The sequence below is a fragment of the Xenopus tropicalis genome, chromosome 4 (assembly GCF_000004195.4).
Source record: "Xenopus tropicalis strain Nigerian chromosome 4, UCB_Xtro_10.0, whole genome shotgun sequence".
Classification (NCBI taxonomy): Eukaryota; Metazoa; Chordata; class Amphibia; order Anura; family Pipidae; genus Xenopus; species Xenopus tropicalis.
In genome coordinates, this window is record NC_030680.2 from 147,598,387 (window position 1) to 147,619,846 (window position 21,460).

Sequence of the window (21,460 nt, forward strand, 5' to 3'; positions counted from 1 at the left end):
GGTACCAGGAGGCCGATATTTCCGTTGCACGGCTTCCTGTAGCTTCTATAATGGTATTAGTGACGGGCTAATGAGCCATTGCCTCTGTGCCATCATTCTTTTTATTGCCTTCTCATGTCTTCTTGTAAATCTTAAACATGTTTGAGCTTCTTTATATGTAAATCCAAACTAGTGTTAGGGGACAATGGCTGATGAGCCAAATGGTTATAGGCAACACTTCATATTATCTCCATATTATTGTTGCCCATGTTGTGATAATAAAGGCATGCCCTCATAATGGGTATGAGCTGGTCATTGAGGGTAACAGACCCAGCAGCGCGCTCATCAGGGTTCTATATGCTGACAATCAGTCAAAATCAATCCATCAGGATTCTACATACTGACAATCAGGCAAAATCAATCCATCAGGATTCTATATGTTGACAATCAGGCATAATTAATCCGTCAGGATTCTATATGTTGACAATCAGGCATAATCAATCCGTCAGGATTCTATATGTTGACAATCAGGCATAATTAATCCGTCAGGATTCTATATGTTGACAATCAGGCAAAATTAATCCGTCAGGATTCTACATGTTGACAATCAGGCAAAATCAATCCGTCAGGATTCTATATGTTGACAATCAGGCAAAATCAATCCATCAGGATTCTATATGTTGACAATCAGGCAAAATCAATCCATCAGGATTCTATATGTTGACAATCAGGCATAATTAATCCGTCAGGATTCTATATGTTGACAATCAGGCAAAATTAATCCGTCAGGATTCTACATGTTGACAATCAGGCAAAATCAATCCGTCAGGATTCTATATGTTGACAATCAGGCAAAATTAATCCGTCAGGATTCTATATGTTGACAATCAGGCAAAATCAATCCGTCAGGATTCTACATGTGGACAATCAGGCATAATCAATCCGTCAGGATTCTATATGTTGACAATCAGGCAAAATTAATCCGTCAGGATTCTACATGTTGACAATCAGGCAAAATCAATCCGTCAGGATTCTATATGTTGACAATCAGGCATAATCAATCCGTCAGTATTCTATATGTTGACAATCAGGCATAATTAATCCGTCAGGATTCTACATGTGGACAATCAGGCATAATCAATCCGTCAGGATTCTATATGTTGACAATCAGGCAAAATTAATCCGTCAGGATTCTACATGTTGACAATCAGGCAAAATCAATCCGTCAGGATTCTACATGTTGACAATCAGGCATAATCAATCCGTCAGTATTCTATATGTTGACAATCAGGCAAAATCAATCCGTCAGGATTCTATATGTTGACAATCAGGCGTAATCAATCCGTCAGGATTCTATATGTTGACAATCAAGCGTAATCAATCCGTCAGGATTCTATATGTTGACAATCAGGCAAAATCAATCCGTCAGGATTCTATATGTTCACAATCAGGCAAAATCAATCCGTCAGGATTCTACATGTGGACAATCAGGCAAAATCAATCCGTCAGTATTCTATATGTTGACACTCAGGCAAAATCAATCCATCAGGATTCTATATGTTAACAATCAGCCAAAATCAATCTACTTAATTGTAGAAAATTCCCTCCAATTCCACCCATATTCCGCCCAGATGCAAAGCCCTGTAGTGTAGAGGGCGAAATGCACCAGGCACATATTAGGAGCAGTTAGGCAGGATTGTTTAATGCTAACGTGAGAGAGGGGGTACATTGCTCAGACTGGGCGGAATCTTGGTGGAATTGGGGGGGAATTTGATACCTGATCATTGCCTGATTGTCAACATACAGAATCCTACTGAGTGCGCTGCTGGCTCAATGACCACCTCATAACTACTGTATTATTTATACCACCCCACCACACTACCTTTATCCAGTGATCCCCAACCAGTGGCTTGGGGGCAACATGTTGGTCACCAAACCCTTGATGTTGCTCCCAGCAGGTGCTTATTTTTTAATTTCTGGCTTGGAGGCATAAAGACTAGAGGCTCCTATAGTCTGCCAGTCAACATTTGGCTACCGAATAACCAATCACAGCCCTTATTGGTCACCCCCTAGGAACTTTTTTCATGCATTTTTATATTTAATATTGCTCACGGGTAACAAAGGTTGGGGACCCCCTGCCTTAACCTGCCTAGATTCAGTTATTCAGCTTGTTAATTGTGGAATACCAGATTTGCCCCACACACGGTTGTGGCTTCTTAAGGTGGCCATACACGTAATGATCCGCTCGCCAAACGAGCGGATCTTCTCCCGATATCCCCACCTACGGGTGGACCATATCGGGGGAATTTAGGCTAATTTGGTCATTTGGCCCTGGGGCCAAACAATCCAATTATAACGACGGTAATAGGCCCAGTTGGTTTGGGGACTGCATCAATGACCCGATGCGGTCCCCGATTCGACTGAATTTTTTAACCTGCCCAATAGAGATCTGGCCGATTTGAGGCCAGATATCGGTCTGGCAGGCCCGTCGGTAGTCCCCATACATGGGCCGATACATGGGCCGATACATGGGCCGATTAGCTGCTGAATCTGTCTAAGGGGCCGATATCTGCAGCTAGAAACGGCCCGTGTATGGGTCAGTGAACTAGTCCTGCCTTTACCACTAGTTTTAACCATTTTTATTTTGTTCCGTTAAGCACTTTTTAGTTTTATCTGATATTACATTAAAAGTTATATTTTAATTTAGGGACCGGATCGTAGATGTTCAGGAAGGGGAGGTGCAATATATTTGGCATTACTTTTCCCTTTGCAGTTGATGAATAGATGCCTGCCCAAATGCCAGTAGTGTAGCGTATATATCAAAACAACAATTTCAAAATCAAGAAAAAAGCCAAAGTGTCATTTTTCCGCCTCCTGCCTGACACTTAGTTGTTTATCAGGGTCAAACCGAAATCACAGCATTTAGAAGGTTTTTGCCCGACACCCGAAGGCTCAGATTGAAAACGCGCTGTCACTCTTCATTTCCTAGCGACATCTGATAGTGGCTTTACGTTGCTATGTGTGAGCCGCTCAGATGGAGACTTATGAGCAGCAGATATTTATTTCTTGCCTATAACCCTTTAGAGCCGTGTCATTGCTGTCACTTACATTCACACTTCTTATAAATGTCATAAAACACTCACAACTCAGTTATTTTATATCTCTACTAAATGAATAAAAACAAACACAAATACGGTTTTGTCCTGCAGAATGTACCTTATATGGGGGTTTATTACATGCAGGGGAAAATGAAAGGGTAATAATTACTGCTATTCTCATTGGCTAGGAATAGGGTTGCCCCTGTCTGGTTTGGACACGGGCAGCCCGGTTTTTGGAAGGGCTGTCTGGGTCAAAACTGCCTGCCCAGTTTTCAAATTAGGAAAACCAGACAGGATTTGCTGAGATTGACAAAGTGATCGGCCAATCACATATCGCTATGTCATAGCCCCACTCCCGTGACGTCGCCGGTCAGCCTATATCCCTAACTGGGAGCTAAATGCCACCTGAGGTAAGGCTCTCACTGTAACTGGGCATAAAGGGCTGGTGATAGAACCGTGAGTGTATCATTGGGTTATGTGACATTGAGGGGCCCTATAATAAGTGAGCTTGTAACTGAGGGTGGGTATGTACAGTATATATATATATATATATATATGTAACAGGTAGGTACAGAGCTGGGAATATAACTATGAGCATATAACTGGGCATCAGAGCAACGGGGGATGGGAATATAACTGAGCATGTAACTGAGGGTGGGTATATACAGTATTTATATACAGGTATAGGACCCGTTATCCAGAATGTTCGGGACCAAGGGTATTCTGGATAATGGGTCTTTCCATAATTTGAATCTCCATACCTTAAGTCTACTAAAAAATAAATTAGTAATTATACCCAATAGGATTGTTCTGCCCCCAATAAGGGGTAATTATATCTTAGTTGGGATCAAGTACAGGTACTGTTTTATTATTACAGAGAAAAGGGAATCATTTAACCATTAAATAAACCCAATAGGGCTGTTCTGCCCCCAATAAGGGGTAATTATATCTTAGTTGGGATCAAGTACAGGTACTGTTTTATTATTACAGAGAAAAGGGAATCATTTAACCATGAAATAAACCCAATAGGGCTGTTCTGCCCCAATAAGGGGTAATTATATCTTAGTTGGGATCAAGTACAGGTACTGTTTTATTATTACAGAGAAAGGGGATCATTTAACCATGAAATAAACCCAATAGGGCTGTTCTGCCCCCAATAAGGAGTAATTATATCTTAGTTGGGATCAAGTACAGGTACTGTTTTATTATTACAGAGAAAGGGGATCATTTAACCATGAAATAAACCCAATAGGGCTGTTCTGCCCCCAATAAGGGGTAATTAAGTACAGATACTGTTTTATTATTACAGAGAAAAGGAAATCATTTAACCATGAAATAAACCCAATAGGGCTGTTCTGCCCCAATAAGGGGTAATTATATCTTAGTTGGGATCAAGTACAGGTACTGTTTTATTATTACAGAGAAAAGGGAATCATTTAACCATTAAATAAACCCAATAGGGCTGTTCTGCCCCCAATAAGGGGTAATTATATCTTAGTTGGGATCAAGTACAGGTACTGTTTTATTATTACAGAGAAAAGGGAATCATTTAACCATTAAATAAACCCAATAGGGCTGTTCTGCCCCAATAAGGGGTAATTATATCTTAGTTGGGATCAAGTACAGGTACTGTTTTATTATTACAGAGAAAAGGGAATCATTTAACCATTAAATAAACCCAATAGGACTGTTCTGCCCCCAATAAGGGGTAATTATATCTTAGTTGGGATCAAGTACAGGTACTGTTTTATTATTACAGAGAAAAGGGAATCATTTAACCATTAAATAAACCCAATAGGGCTGTTCTGCCCTAATAAGGGGTAATTATATCTTAGTTGGGATCAAGTACAGGTACTGTTTTATTATTACAGAGAAAAAGGAAATCAGTTTTAAAATTCTTAATTATTTGATTAAAATGGAGTCTATGGGAGAAAGGATTTCTGCAATTCGGAGCTTTCTGGATAATGGGTTTCTGGATAAGGGATTCCATACCTGTATATGTAACATTTATACCAAATTTACCATTTCTAAAAATGTCTGCTCCAGACTCTGTATAAACCCCAAGGAGCTCTGGTCAGAAACAGTGGGAGCAAAATATTTCCCAGCATGCCCTGTAGGCCAGTGTGTATTTATGGGCCCTCCCACAGGCGTGCCCCAAACCAATCCAAATGCACCGACCTTGAGCCGCCGCCCGTAACTCCCCTCCCCCTACTGGTATAATCCTATGTACTAATTAACCAAGTAATCACGGGTGGGGGCCATTGAGACATAAATATATACATAACTATATTTGAGTTTATCAATGGATGAAATCCAAGGTTCCCTTTATACCGGGAATCCGATCCATTTAATTGGCTCCTCAGGACACTGGGGCCCTCATCAGTTAATCGGGGCCCCCATGTATAGACTGCATAGAACTTTCCTTTTCAAATATAAATCTGGGCCTGAAATGGCTCTTCTCATACGGGTTTCATGTGCGACGTTGAACCTACTAACGACTGACCTTTAAGTTTAACTTTAATGTCATATTCCTGGCAACTTTGCGATTGGTCTTCGTTTATTTTATTAGTTTTGAATAATTTGCCTTCTGCTTCTATGTCTTTTCAATTTTAAAATGAGGGTCGCTGACCCTGACTGCCAAAAAACTATTGCTCTGTGAGGCCGACATCTTTGTCACGGGCAAATTATTAATTAATCGCTATTTATTAGTTCAAAATAATCACCGACCCCATTGGCGAAGGCCGGAGAGAGTTTTTTGGTAGTGAAAGCCCGAGCGCTCACAGAGACGGAGAAGCCGCGGCCCAATTTTACTTTTAAATGGCTTTGAAATGTAGATGTTAAGTGAGGAATGATTGTAGTTAATGGCGGCGGCGGCGCGGCGAGTTATTCACCTGCTGATCACAGGAATATTATTATAAATGAGGCTGATTTTCCATTTGACGATCTCATTTTTTTCCCGCCACGGTCCCTATTACTTTCCTATCAGCGGCCTGACCCGTATACAGGAACGCTCAAGTGCAGACATAATAAAAATATATTAACTGTTCCCGGCTTGGGCCGATGTACCGCCCGGGGAAGGGGGGGGCGACATTGCGGGGTCTCCGGCGCCATTTTCCCGGGCGCAGGATCGTTTCCAATCACAGAGTTATAAGGAGCTGCTTTTCAAGTCATTTAATGTCAGTCTGGAAGGAGAAGGAGCCAATCTCTTTCTATGCAAGGGGCCAATAAGCATTCTGTGTTCCCTCTGTCACTGGAATTGTCTCTTCCCCCCGTGGTTTATAATTGATATGAATAGAGGCAGGGGATCTGATATCCAGAAACCTCTTATTCCCATTTAAACTAATTTTTGTTCTCTATAATCATTGTTTGGTTTTGTTTATATAACATCAATATATTCTACAGCACAGTATACAGATTATACATCATTCTCATCAGCCCCTGCCCCAGTGAGCTTACAATTTAAGGTCCCTATCCAATTCCCATCAGCCCCTGCCCCAGTGAGCTTACAATCTAAGGCCCCTATCCCATTCCCATCAGTCCCTGCCCCAGTGATCTTCTAATCTAAGGTCCCTATCCCATTCCCATCAGCCCCTGCCCCAGTGAGCTTACAATCTAAGGTCCCTATCACATTCCCAACAGTCCCTGCCCCAGTGAGCTTACAATCTAAGGTCCCTATCCCATTCCCATCAGTCCCTGCCCCAGTGAGCTTACAATCTAAGGTCTCTATCACATTCCCATCAGTCCCTGCCCCAGTGAGCTTACAATCTAAGGTCCCTATCACATTCCCATCAGTCCCTGCCCCAGTGAGCTTACAATCTAAGGCCCCTATCCCATTCCCATCAGTCCCTGCCCCAGTGATCTTCTAATCTAAGGTCCCTATCCCATTCCCATCAGCCCCTGCCCCAGTGAGCTTACAATCTAAGGTCACTATCCCATTCCCATCAGTCCCTGCCCCAGTGAGCTTACAATCTAAGGTCCCTATCACATTCCCAACAGTCCCTGCTCCAGTGAGCTTACAATCTAAGGTCCCTATCACATTCCCAACAGTCCCTGCCCCAGTCAGCTTACAATCTAAGGTCCCTATCCCATTTCCATCAGTCCCTGTCCCAGTGATCTTCTAATCTAAGGTCCCTATCACATTCCCATCAGTCTCTGCCCCAGTGAGCTTACAATCTAAGGTCCCTATCACATTCCCATCAGTCCCTGCCCCAGTGAGCTTACAATCTAAGGTCCCTATCACATTCCCATCAGTCCCTGCCCCAGTGAGCTTACAATCTAAGGTCCCTATCACATTCCCATCAGTCCCTGCCCCAGTGAGCTTACAATCTAAGGTCCCTATCACATTTCCATCAGCCCCTGCCCCAGTGAGCTTGCAATCTAAGGTCCCTTTCACATTCCCATCAGTCCCTGCCCCAGTGAGCTTACAATCTAAGGTCCCTATCACATTCCCATCAGTCCCTGCCCCAGTGAGCTTACAATCTAAGGTCCCTATCACATTCCCATCAGTCCCTGCCCCAGTGAGCTTACAATCTAAGGTCCCTATCACATTCCCATCAGTCCCTGCCCCAGTGAGCTTACAATCTAAGGTCCTTATCACATTCCCATGAGTCCCTGCCCCAGTGAGCTTACAATCTAAGGTCCCTATCCCATTCCCAGCAGTCCCTGCCCCAGTGAGCTTACAATCTAAGGTCCCTATCACATTCCCATCAGTCCCTCCCCCAGTGAGCTTACAATCTAAGGTCCATATCACATTCCCATCAGTCCCTGCCCCAGTGAGCTTACAATCTAAGGTCCATATCACATTCCCATCAGTCCCTGCCCCAGTGAGCTTACAATCTAAGGTCCATATCACATTCCCATTCCCAGCAGTCCCTGCCCTAGTGAGCTTACAATCTAAGGTCCCTATCATATTCCCATCAGTCCCTCCCCCAGTGAGCTTACAATCTAAGGTCCATATCACATTCCCATCAGTCCCTCCCCCAGTGAGCTTACAATCTAAGGTCCATATCACATTCCCCTCAGTCCCTGCCCCAGTGAGCTTACAATCTAAGGCCCCTATCACATTCCCATCAGCCCCTGCCCCAGTGAGCTTACAATCTAAGGTCCATATCACATTCCCATCAGTCCCTGCCCCAGTGAGCTTACAATCTAAGGCCCCTATCACATTCCCCTCAGTCCCTGCCCCAGTGAGCTTACAATCTAAGGTCCCTATCACATTCCCATCAGTCCCTGCCCCAGTGAGCTTACAATCTAAGGTCCCTATCACATTCCCATCAGTCCCTGCCCCAGTGAGCTTACAATCTAAGGTCCCTATCACATTTCCATCAGCCCCTGCCCCAGTGAGCTTGCAATCTAAGGTCCCTTTCACATTCCCATCAGTCCCTGCCCCAGTGAGCTTACAATCTAAGGTCCCTATCACATTCCCATCAGTCCCTGCCCCAGTGAGCTTACAATCTAAGGTCCCTATCACATTCCCATCAGTCCCTGCCCCAGTGAGCTTACAATCTAAGGTCCCTATCACATTCCCATCAGTCCCTGCCCCAGTGAGCTTACAATCTAAGGTCCTTATCACATTCCCATGAGTCCCTGCCCCAGTGAGCTTACAATCTAAGGTCCCTATCCCATTCCCAGCAGTCCCTGCCCCAGTGAGCTTACAATCTAAGGTCCCTATCACATTCCCATCAGTCCCTCCCCCAGTGAGCTTACAATCTAAGGTCCATATCACATTCCCATCAGTCCCTGCCCCAGTGAGCTTACAATCTAAGGTCCATATCACATTCCCATCAGTCCCTGCCCCAGTGAGCTTACAATCTAAGGTCCATATCACATTCCCATTCCCAGCAGTCCCTGCCCTAGTGAGCTTACAATCTAAGGTCCCTATCATATTCCCATCAGTCCCTCCCCCAGTGAGCTTACAATCTAAGGTCCATATCACATTCCCATCAGTCCCTCCCCCAGTGAGCTTACAATCTAAGGTCCATATCACATTCCCCTCAGTCCCTGCCCCAGTGAGCTTACAATCTAAGGCCCCTATCACATTCCCATCAGCCCCTGCCCCAGTGAGCTTACAATCTAAGGTCCATATCACATTCCCATCAGTCCCTGCCCCAGTGAGCTTACAATCTAAGGCCCCTATCACATTCCCCTCAGTCCCTGCCCCAGTGAGCTTACAATCTAAGGTCCCTATCACATTCCCATCAGTCCCTGCCCCAGTGAGCTTACAATCTAAGGTCCCTATCCCATTCCCATCAGTCCCTGCCCCAGTGAGCTTACAATCTAAGGTCCATATCACATACATCCCTTACTGGGCTTTAATGGGAAACCATATACATATAAATGCCTCACCTCTCAGTAAACACTATTACCCCAAACTGAATCCGCCCCGTATAAATGATTTCCGTGTGACTGACTCATATAAATGATAGTAAATCTGCTCAGCAATATGGCAGGACAGTTACAGTCCAGCTGATATATGTCAGGCTTACCGATATACAGTACCAGCTCCTCGGAGACCAAAGGTTTCACTGAATGATTTATCACCTACGCACAGTATTCATGTAACGGCCAATGTGCCCAATCTGTCACTGCACCCCCCGCACTACAGTATAAGGATTGCTGGGATAATGCTTACGGCACTTTCTATATCTTTTTCTTTTTTTATCTGTCGTCGGATTTGTGCCACAAGAGAACAAAGAAATGTAAAATGGCTGTAAATGGTGTTTTCCAATTAACATCAACATAATGTACATACTGTGTATATGTGTGTATGTTTATATATACAGATATATATACAGCAGTATGTACTGGGCTCTATTATCTAGAAATCTTCATCTCCCTTCTATGCCATTTTCCATAGTGTCCCATTTAAATGAGCAATTTTTCATTTCTGTCTGATTTGTTTTTTCTCTGTAGTACTTTGTACTTGAGGGTAACTAAGGATAACTGAGCTGCACGAATCCAAACAACTCTATTGCTTTGTTTTTTTATTTATTTTATTTTTTTTATTTGAAAGGGTTTCTTTACTGATCCAACACTGCATTATTCTCTGTACAGCTGTGCTTGCACCTTGCAACAAAAAAACCAGGACAGGTATGGGATCTGTTAACCAGAAACCTGCTATGCAGAAAGCTCTGAATTACAGGAAGGCCGTCTCCCATAGACTCCTTTACAAGCAAATAATTCAAATTTATAAAACTGGTTTCCTTTTTCTCTGTAATAATAAAACAGTACCTGTACTTGATCCCAACTAAGATATAATTACCCCTTATTGGGGGGCAGAACAGCCCTATTGGGTTTATTTAATGGTTAAATGATTCCCTTTTCTCTGTAATAATAAAACAGTACCTGTACTTGATCCCAACTAAGATATAATTACCCCCTATTGGGGGCAGAACAGCCCTATTGGGTTTATTTCATGGTTAAATGATTCCCTTTTCTCTGTCATAATAACACAGTACCTGTACTTGATCCCAACTAAGATATAATTACCCCTTATTGGGGCAGAACAGCCCTATTGGGGTTATTTCATGGTTAAATGATTCCCTTTTCTCTGTAATAATAAAACAGTATCTGTACTTGATCCCAACTAAGATATAATTACCCCTTATTGGGGCAGAACAGCCCTATTGGGTTTATTTAATGGTTAAATGATTCCCTTTTCTCTGTAATAATAAAACAGTACCTGTACTTGATCCCAACTAAGATATAATTACCCCTTATTGGGGCAGAACAGCCCTATTGGGTTTATTTAATGGTTAAATGATTCCCTTTTCTCTGTAATAATAAAACAGTACCTGTACTTGATCCCAACTAAGATATAATTACCCCCTATTGGGGGCAGAACAGCCCTATTGGGTTTATTTCATGGTTAAATGATTCCCTTTTCTCTGTCATAATAACACAGTACCTGTACTTGATCCCAACTAAGATATAATTACCCCTTATTGGGGCAGAACAGCCCTATTGGGGTTATTTCATGGTTAAATGATTCCCTTTTCTCTGTAATAATAAAACAGTATCTGTACTTGATCCCAACTAAGATATAATTACCCCTTATTGGGGCAGAACAGCCCTATTGGGTTTATTTAATGGTTAAATGATTCCCTTTTCTCTGTAATAATAAAACAGTACCTGTACTTGATCCCAACTAAGATATAATTACCCCTTATTGGGGGCAGAACAGTCCTATTGGGTTTATTTCATGGTTAAATGATTCCCTTTTCTCTGTAATAATAAAACAGTACCTGTACTTGATCCCAACTAAGATATAATTACCCCTTATTGGGGGCAGAACAGCCCTATTGGGTTTATTTAAAGGAACAGTAACACCAAAAAATGAAAGTGTATAAACGTAACTAAAATATAATGTGCTGCTGCCCTGCACTGGTAAAAGTTGTGTGTTTACTTCAGAAAGTCTACTATAATTTATATAAATAAGCTGCTGTGTAGCCATGGAGGCAGCCATTCAAAGGAGAAAAGGCACAGGCACATAGCAGATAACAGATAAAACACTATTGTATTCTACAGAACTTGTCTGTTATCTGCTATGTAACCTGTGCCTTTTCTCCTTTTTTCCAGCTTGAATGGCTGCCCCCGGGGCTACACAGCAGCTTATTATATAAATTATAGTAGTGTTACTGTAGCAAACACACCAGTTTTACCAGTGCAGGGCAACAGTACATTATATTTTTATTACTTTAAAGCTCTTTCATTTTTTAGTGTTACTGTTCCTTTAACGTCGGGTGGGGGCCCCTGTGGGGGGTTGCTAGAGGGTGCAGTGGGTGCGGCCGGTGGGGGCACCCCCTGGTAGAAATGAAGCAATCCCCACTCTGAAAACTTAGAGCGCAACTGAATTCAATTTGACACATTGGGCGCAATGCTGGCCTTACTTGCACTGGAGCTGGAATGCTGCATTGTGGGTAAAAAAACCTTGTGTATCCAGAATTGTACATTGCGCTCTGATTGTATTTAATTAGAGAGCGAGAAAGGGGGGCGACTCTTATTCCGGTAATTATTCTGCGCCATTGTTGCAAATCCAATTCCTGTTATTCATTCCCAGTTGCGCGAGCGAGAAGCTGCTGTTCATTCGTCCCATTTCCCTGTGGGGAAAAAATAAAAATTCTCATCGGAATGCGCATAAATTTCCGCTCTTCAAATATGAATTTGATACGTGGGCTCAGTCGCTGATACTGCCTGACTCTCCCCGAGTGGCTGGGAAAGACGCATGAATAGTTTGTATGCAGATTGGCTCGTGTGTGCTCTGCTAATAATAATAGGGCGTATTCGCCATTCACAAACCCACGGCCGTGACCCGCGTCCTTGTAAGCGCTTGTGCAATTACTGTGGTGCTAGGACTTCCAGCTGCAATGCGCAGAGGTACATTTATCAACATTCTGGTTTTCTTTATCAGAAATGTCTATATAAATACAGCTATAAGCACTCACAGAAACGCTGCACTGAGTCCTCTATCAAAAGAAACAGGATTTCTTGTCTCCTTTTTTGTGAACATGTTGTTCAGTATCAGTCTTCCTCTCTTTTAGGGCTCCTTCAGGTTTGGGGCACGAGTCTGCTCAGTTCTCTCCCTTCTCCTTCTCCTGCTCCCCCTCCCATAAGAATGCATAAGAGCTCACTTCCCCTACCCTTAGGAATGTGTGATTTGAGCTTCCAACGGCTATAACTGCAGCAGGAAGCTACCAAGACCAAGCTAAAATGGCAGGGAGCTTCTAGGGCTCTTTACTCAAGTATGGTAAAGCTTTCTGCAGAATAAATATAGTGTTCTAGGTGGCACTAATGTGGCAAATCTATTGGCAGTAAAATGCCAAAATGACTTTCCTTTAATACATAAAAACTCGTCCATGTTCTATTCATTCCTATGGGATTTTCAGAAGCATATTTATTAGGGATGCACCGAATCCAGAATTTGACCTTTTTCATCAGGGTTCGGATTCAGCTGAATCCACGGTCCTGACCGAATTCGAATCCTAATTAGCATATGCTAATTAGGATTTGGAAGGGTTAAATGTTTGTGTGAACACAGAAGCAAAAAAAATGTTCCTATGGGATTATTTAGAAGTGTATTATATAGGGATGCACTGAATCCAGGATTCGGCCAAGCTTCAGCCTTTTTCCGCAGGATTCAGATTTGGCCAAATCCAAGTCCCTGGCTTTTCAATTGCAGTTCTGGTGTTATAGCAAAATAAATAAATTAAATGATAATTATACAATGATATGTTATTTCTGATTTTATCAAGGACATTGCCATACTAGCAGGCCCTGCGGTTGGGCAGCTCACCTTTGTACACTTGAATTAGCACTAGTATGTGTAGGAAGTGATTGGGGGGCATAGAAAGTGGCTCAACATCATACAAAGTGTGCTTCTACTCTACACAGCACAGTTTAGTTCAGAACATGGCCTCCAGGGCAGTTTAACAAATGACTTCAAGGGTAGTTCAAGACATGAGCTCTAAAGCAGATAAAAACATGACCTCCAGTGCAGGTAATAACATGGGCTCTAGCGCAGGTCAAAGCATGACCTCCATTGCAGGTGAAAATATGACCTTTAGCTCAGGTCAAAAAAGGATCTCCTTTGCAGGTGAAATCATGCCTTTCATCATAGGTCAAAACATGGTCTCCAGCATGGATCAAAACATGACCTCTATCACAGGTCATAACATGGCCTTCAGCTCTGGTCCAAACATGGCCTCTAGCTTGGGTCAAAACATGACCTCCATCATAAGTCAAAACATGACCTTCAGCTCGGGTCAAAGCATGACCTTCATCACAGGTGAAAACATGACCAACAGGTCGGGTCAAAACATGACCTCTATCACAGGTCATAACATAGCCTTCATCTCCGGCCCAAACATGGCCTCTGGTTTGGGACAAAACATTACCTCCATCATAAGTCAAAACATGGCCTCCAGCTTGGGTCAAAACATGACCTCCATCATAAGTCAAAACATGACCTCCAGCTTGGGTCAAAACATGACCTCCAGCTTGGGTCAAAACATGACCTCCATCATAGGCTAAAACATGGCCTCCAGCTCGGGTCAAAACATGACCTCTAGTGCAGGTCAAAACATGATCTCCAGTGCAGGTCAAAACATGACCTCCAGCTCGGGTCAAAAGATGACCTCTATCACAGGTCATAACATGGCCTTTATCTGCAGCCCAAACATGGCCTCTAGTTTGGGTCAAAACATGACCTCCATCATAAGTCTAAACATGGCCTCCAGCTTGGGTCAAAACATGACCGCCATCATAGGCTAAAACATGGCCTTCAGGTCAGGTCAAAACTTGATCTCCATTGCAGGTCAAAACATGGTCTCCAGCTCAGATCAAAACATTACCTCTATCACAGGTCATAAAATGGCCTTCAGCTCTGGTCCAAACATGACCTCTAGCTTGGGTCAAAACATGACCTTCATTATAGGCCAAAATATGACCTCCAGCTTGGGTCAAAACATGACCTTCATCATAGACCAAAACATGGCCTCCAGCTTGGGTCAAAACATAAACTCCATCATAAGTCAAAACATGGCCTCCAGCTTGGGTAAAAACATGACCTCCATCATAGGCCAAAACATGACCTCCAGCTCTGGTCAAAACAGTTCAGGTAACAGTGTGAACTGTTACAGAGCAAGGTTTGATCTTTAAGCTGTGCCTTTATATGACCTGCCGTATTTCTGATCATTTTGCAGGATATCTGACTTGTCAAACATTAAAAGAAGATTATATCTATCAACTGTCCACAAGGAACTATCATCGACTCCGCTGCACGCGAAAATCCCACTGCTGGGGCTAAAGCGCAAAATGGTAAGTTCCTCCCTTCCCCTCGGCTGAAATATATTGTAAGCGCTCAGCACAGAATTCCGGGCGAATCTCTAAGACACAGTGAGAGTCAATAAAGATAATAAGCAGCTTGGCAGACAGCATTCATTTCATGCTTTGTTACCTGAAAAACGATATCTTCGTCCCATCAGTAACGAGGCAGCGAGTCACTTGTAACAATATACAAGGCGGGAGGACATTCCAATTCCACCCTTGTCACTGTTATCTGAGGATTTATACCCCCGCCCGCGCAAATCATATGCGGCTTGTAAAATTGCTAATAACCTTTTGAGGTGATTTCGGAGAAGCGCACAATGTGCATACCTGTATTTCATAAATCCTGAAATCTCTGCATCTCCCGGATTACGCCGAGCAGAGCTGGGGGGGGGGGGCATTGTAATTAAACATCAGAGAACAGTTCCTAAGGAATGGAAATAATGTCAATGGCTAAGGGTTCTTATGAGTTACCAATAAAGGAGAAGGAAAGGTTAAAACTCAGTAAGGTCTATGTAGATACAGCCATAAGCACTCACAGAGTCCTCTATCAAAAGAAACACAGGATTTCGTGTCTCCTTTGTATATACATGTTCTTCTGTATCAGACTTCCTGCTCTCAGAAAAATCTTTCAGGGCACAGGCTCGAGTCTGCTCAGTTTGCTCCTCTCTCCCCCTCCCTTCTCCTCCCCCTTTGCTCTCTCCCCCTCCCAACTATGCTGTAATCTGAGCTACCAGCAGCACGGAAGTTGCTGAGACCAAGCTAAAATGGCAGCTGCTATCTTAAATGAACAGAGGGAGTTTCTAGGGCTGTTTACTCAGGTATGCTCAGAATATATATATATAGCATTCTAGCTTGCACATATCTCTTACTAGAGGAACACCTCAGAATCACTTTTTTAGATGTTGCTTGGTGGGTAGGGTTCCCCCCTGCTCGGTTTTGACCCAGGTTTTGACCAGTTCCGAAGGAACAGAAATAATGGCAATGGCTAAGGGTTCTTATGAGTTACCAATAAAGGAGAAGGAAAGGTAAAAACTAAGTAAGCTTTATCAGAAAGGTCTATGTAAATACAGCCATAAGCACTCACAGAAAGCTGCACTGAGGCCTTTATCAAAAGAAACACAGGATTTCTTGTCTTCCTTTGTGTATACATGTTCTTCTGTATCAAACTTCCAGCTCTCAGAAAAATCCTTTAGGGCACAGGCATGAGTCTGCTCAGTTTGCTCCTCTCTCCCCCTCCCTTCTCCTCTCCTTTTGCTCTCTCCCCCTCCCAACTATGCTGTAATCTGAGCTACCGGAAGTTGCTGAGACCAAGCTAAAATGGCAGCTGCTATCTTAAACGAACAGAGGGAGTTTCTAGGGCTGTTTACTCAGGACAGGAAGTGCTAAAGTGAAAGCGAAGTGAATACTCAAAGCAGCAGCCTTTGAGTAGCTCATTATCAGGGGCTTCTCAGTGGACTGGTAGTTAGTTTTATCAGCTCCTTTGATGTTCTAAAGTGCTAAAGTGAAATTGCCTTCATCTCCTTATTCAGTGCCAGAAATAACCATTAATATTTCTTAATTAAAACAATAGACAAAATGTCCAGCACCATCCCTATTCATTCAGCTCCTGTTGAAAAGGGGTGTATACTGTCCCTTTAACTGTCCACCCTGGGACCATAGTTCTGATACCAATTCTACAGTTCTGGATTTAATGTTGATCACACACACATAGCGCACAGAAAGGGTTAATGAGAATGAACAGTCGCTATGAGATTTACAGTTCCAATCACAGCTATTTTAATCCAGATATGAATTAAGGAAAGCTCCTTTTTTTTTTTGTATATTCTTTATTTTCAGTTTTGTATTTATACAGTACACATCAGAACTAGACCGCTTTTTAGAAAGCTCCTTTTTTTAATGGAAATCTGAAATGCTTTTTGTCGTTATGTCAACCGTCTACATTTATATACCCAGTATACATATTTTATGAGGAGCCCTCAGTCAGATTTTACAGTGTGTCAGCAGAATTCTCATTCATTCTAATATTTCTTATGCCGAGCAGAGATAGCAGGAGATATGTGTGGGTATAGGCTTCTCTCCTACTGAATTACTGTATTATATTCATATTAAAGGTGAGGTTATAGCGAAACAGTGCTTATTGCTCTATTTATTTTCCCTAAAATGTAAATATATATTACAGGTATGGGACCTGTTATCCAGAATGCTCGGACCTGGGGTTTTCCAGATAAGGGATCTTCCCGTAATCTCCATACCTTAACTCTACTAAAAATCATATAAACATTAAATAAACCCAATAGGATTGATTTGCCCCCAATAAGGGGTAATTATATCTTAGTTGGGATCAAGTACAGGTACTGTTTTATTATTACAGAGAAAAGGGAATCATTTAACCATTAAATAAACCCAATAAGGCTGTTCTGCCCCAATAAGGGGTAATTATATCTTAGTTGGGATCAAGTACAGGTACTGTTTTATTATTACAGAGAAAAGGGAATCATTTAACCACTAAATAAACCCAATAGGGCTGTTCTGCCCCAATAAGGGGTAATTATATCTTAGTTGGGATCAAGTACAGGTACTGTTTTATTATTACAGAGAAAAGGGAATCATTTAACCACTAAATAAACCCAATAGGGCTGTTCTGCCCCAATAAGGGGTAATTATATCTTAGTTGGGATCAAGTACAGGTACTGTTTTATTATTACAGAGAAAAGGGAATCATTTAACCATGAAATAAACCCAATAGGGCTGTTCTGCCCCCAATAAGGGGTAATTATATCTTAGTTGGGATCAAGTACAGGTACTGTTTTATTATTACAGAGAAAAGGGAATCATTTAACCATTAAATAAACCCAATAGGGCTGTTCTGCCCCAATAAGGGGTAATTATATCTTAGTTGGGATCAAGTACAGGTACTGTTTTATTATTACAGAGAAAAGGGAATCATTTAAACCATTAAATAAACCCAATAGGGCTGTTCTGCCCCCAATAAGGGGTAATTATATCTTAGTTGGGATCAAGTACAGGTACTGTTTTATTATTACAGAGAAAAGGGAATCATTTAACCATTAAATAAACCCAATAGGGCTGTTCTGCCCCAATAAGGGGTAATTATATCTTAGTTGGGATCAAGTACAGGTACTGTTTTATTATTACAGAGAAAAGGGAATCATTTAACCATTAAATAAACCCAATAGGGCTGTTCTGCCCCCAATAAGGGGTAATTATATCTTAGTTGGGATCAAGTACAGGTACTGTTTTATTATTGCCATTTACACTGATTCAGCAGCTTATCTGCCCGTGTATTGGCACAAACGCCGGGCCTGCCAGACTGACATCTGTCCTGAAATCGGCCTATACCTGCCTAATGGTGGCTCTCCCCGCCGTTCTAATTAGCCCACCCGTAGGTGCAGGCACATTTTTTTTTAGGCCAGATATCAGTCAGGTAGGCCCGCTGGGGGTATCCATACACGGGCAGATAAGCAGCCAAATCGGTCTGAAGGACACGAATCAGCAGCTGAAATCTGCCCATGTATGGCCACCATAAAAGAGGTCTTGGACCTCCAAGAAGAACTTAAAAACACCACAAACCTCTCGAGTTTAGTGATCAGTAAAGCTATTTATGGACAATATGTCTATATGTAAGGGAAACAATGTTAAGAGAATGAATGTTCCATACACACAATCATTTAAATGGAAGGAGATCTCTGCCCCAAAGGGAGTCATCTCCTAATTTTCTCTACTCAGAAGGTATCACTGAGACAGTCATTCCTCTACATCTGGAAAATCAAATTTACTTAGCGCAAAGGTAATTTAAATTAGTTCAGCCTGGCGTCATACAAGGAACACAATTTAAAAGGAAGCGTATTCGCTAATGAACAATAAAATTAAATTCTAGCTCAATATTCCGTTGAACAAGAGAGTCTTCTCATGAAAGTTGAAAGTAAATAAATCATCGGTGTGAAGTTTGATTACAGGTTCAGGGTAATTGCTCTAATCAGTTCTGGATAGATTCCTGGGCATCTTGAAAACCTGGGGTAGGGGAAATAGAAATGTATATAATGCCCCCCCCCCCCCCCCCCTTTGCCATTACTCCTTCATCAGAAGTCAGTCAGTTTAGGGGAAGCCAACTGGAACAGCCAAAAACCACTGGGTAGAATGAATTGCCCTAATGACAGAAAAAGGGGCAATCACTTACAGAAGAAGTTCTAGAACACTTCTGCCATCTTGTTCCATTTATTGAGTGGTTGTTATGGACTGTAATGTAGAGAAGCCCATAAACTGCCAGAACTAACCCTTTAGGTGTAGTAGGAGAGCCCTGCCAACTAGTCTTCACTGACGCCCTTTTGGGGCTCCAGAAACCAACTGGAACAGCCAAAAATCACTGGGTAGAATGAACTGCCCTAATGACAGAAAAAGGGACAGTCACTTACAGAAGAAGACAGGACCTTTTCTAGAACACTTCTGCCATCTTGTTCCATTTATTGAGTGGTTGTTCCAGACTGTAAAGTAGAGAAGCCAATAAACTGCCAGAACTAACCCTTAAGGTGTAGTAGGAGAGCCCTGCCAACTGGTCTTCACTGATGCCCTTTTGGGGCCCCAGCAGCCAACTGGAACAGCCAAAAAACACTTGGTAGAATGAATTGCCCTAATGACAGAAAAAAGGGACAATCACTTACAGAAGAAGTTATAGAACACTTCTGCCATCTTGTTCCATTTATTGAGTGGTTTTATGGACTGTAATGTAGAGAAGCCAATAAATTGAAAGAACTAACCCTTTAGGTGTAGTAGGAGAGCCCTGCCAACTAGTCTTCACTGACGCCCTTTTGGGGCCCCAGAAGCCAACTGGAACAGCCAAAAACCACTTGGTGGAATGAATTGCCCTAATGACAGAAAAAGGGACAATCGCTTACAGAAGAAGTTCTAAAACACTTCTGCCATCTTGTTCCATTTATTGAGTGGTTGTTATGGATTGTAATGTAGACAAGCCAATAAAGTGCCAGAACTAACCCTTAAGGTGTAGTAGGAGAGCCCTGCCAACTAGTCTTCACTGACCCTCCAGAAGCCAACTGGAACAGCCAGAAACCACTGGGTAGAGTGAATTGCCCTAATGACAGAAAAAGGGACAATCACTTACAGAAGAAGTTCTAGAACACTTCTGCCATCTTGTTCCATTTATTGAGTGGTTGTTATGGACTGTAATATAGAGAAGACAACTGGAACTGCCAGAACTAACCATTTAGGTGTAGTAGGAGAGCCTGGCCAACTAGTCTTCACTGACGCCCTTTAGGGGGCACCAGAAGCCAACTGGAACAGCCAAAAACCACTGGGTAGAATGAATTGCCCTAATGACAGAAAAATGGACAGTCACTTACAGAAGAAGACAGGACCGTTTCTAGAACACTTCTGCCATCTTGTTCCATTTATTGAGTGGTTTTATGGACTGTAATGTAGAGAAGCCAATAAATTGAAAGAACTAACCCTTTAGGTGTAGTAGGAGAGCCCTGCCAACTAGTCTTCACTGACGCCCTTTTGGGACCCCAGAAGCCAACTGGAACAGCCAAAAACCACTTGGTAGAATGAATTGCCCTAATGACAGAAAAAGGGACAATCACTTACAGAAGAAGACAAGACCTTTTCTAGAACACTTCTGCCATCTTGTTCCATTTATTGAGTGGTTGTTATGGACTGTAATGTAGAGAAGCCAATAAACGGCTAGAACTAACGGATCAGGCAAGCAAAGTAAAGTCAGGAACAGGCAACTAGTCAAGAACCAGGAATATCAACCAAACAGAGGCTTTCCAAGATCAGGGAACTACTAAACCAGCTTGGGCACTGAAAATAGGGAGAAAAAGCTTGGTTTTTGTGCATTATATACTGATAAACATGTTTTTTCATTGACGCCCCTACTCTGCTGTTTTCTAGTGGTGCAACCTGTGCGTCGATCTGGTGTCTTTCACAAGTGGAATATTTAAAGGGGCGGTTTTCCAGTCACTGGACGGGATCATTATTTCTGCCAACTGTAAGCTAAGGAAGATCTACACCATGAAGTTGAAGCCAAAAGAGACCATAGAAGAAGGTTTGTTTAGAACATTAGCATTTATAGTTTTCTGTTTATTATTTGAATCATCTAAAAATATCTGGGTATTATTTAATATGGGCCAGTGCTATTTGGCGCTCTAGGTCTGTGTATATTAAAGTGTAAATTCATATTACAAATCAAGTTACTACTGCCTGGTTGCTAGGATAGGTTTGATCCTAATAATCAGATTCTAATGCTAAACTGAAGAATAAAAGGGACACTGCCATGATGGTTATGGGGTATTTTTTATTTCTATATGACACTGTTACACAGCAAACAAATTCCCTCTGCCATTTAACCTTTTATTGTATTTGTAGCTGTAATATTGGTGTGTAGGCGCCATCTCAGTGCATTGTGCCTGAGTCTGAGCTTTCAGCCAGCGCTACACATTAGAACTGCTTTCAGCTAACCTATTGTTTCTCCTACTCCCATGTAACTGGAGGAGTCCCAAGCCGGACTTGGATTTCTTACTATT

The 21,460-nt window shown here is 42.3% G+C and overlaps 1 protein-coding gene across 1 annotated transcript in view; it reads left to right on the forward strand.

The window, feature by feature from the left end:
- The window catches only part of c3orf67 (chromosome 3 open reading frame 67), a 157,930-nt gene that overhangs the window by 38,817 nt on the left and 97,653 nt on the right, over positions 1-21,460 (forward strand). Inside the window, exons 6-7 of the mRNA XM_002935046.5 lie at positions 14,777-14,891; positions 20,829-20,982. Of these exons, the coding sequence (XP_002935092.3) occupies positions 14,777-14,891; positions 20,829-20,982 (269 nt within the window). The remainder of the gene's footprint in view (positions 1-14,776; positions 14,892-20,828; positions 20,983-21,460) is intronic.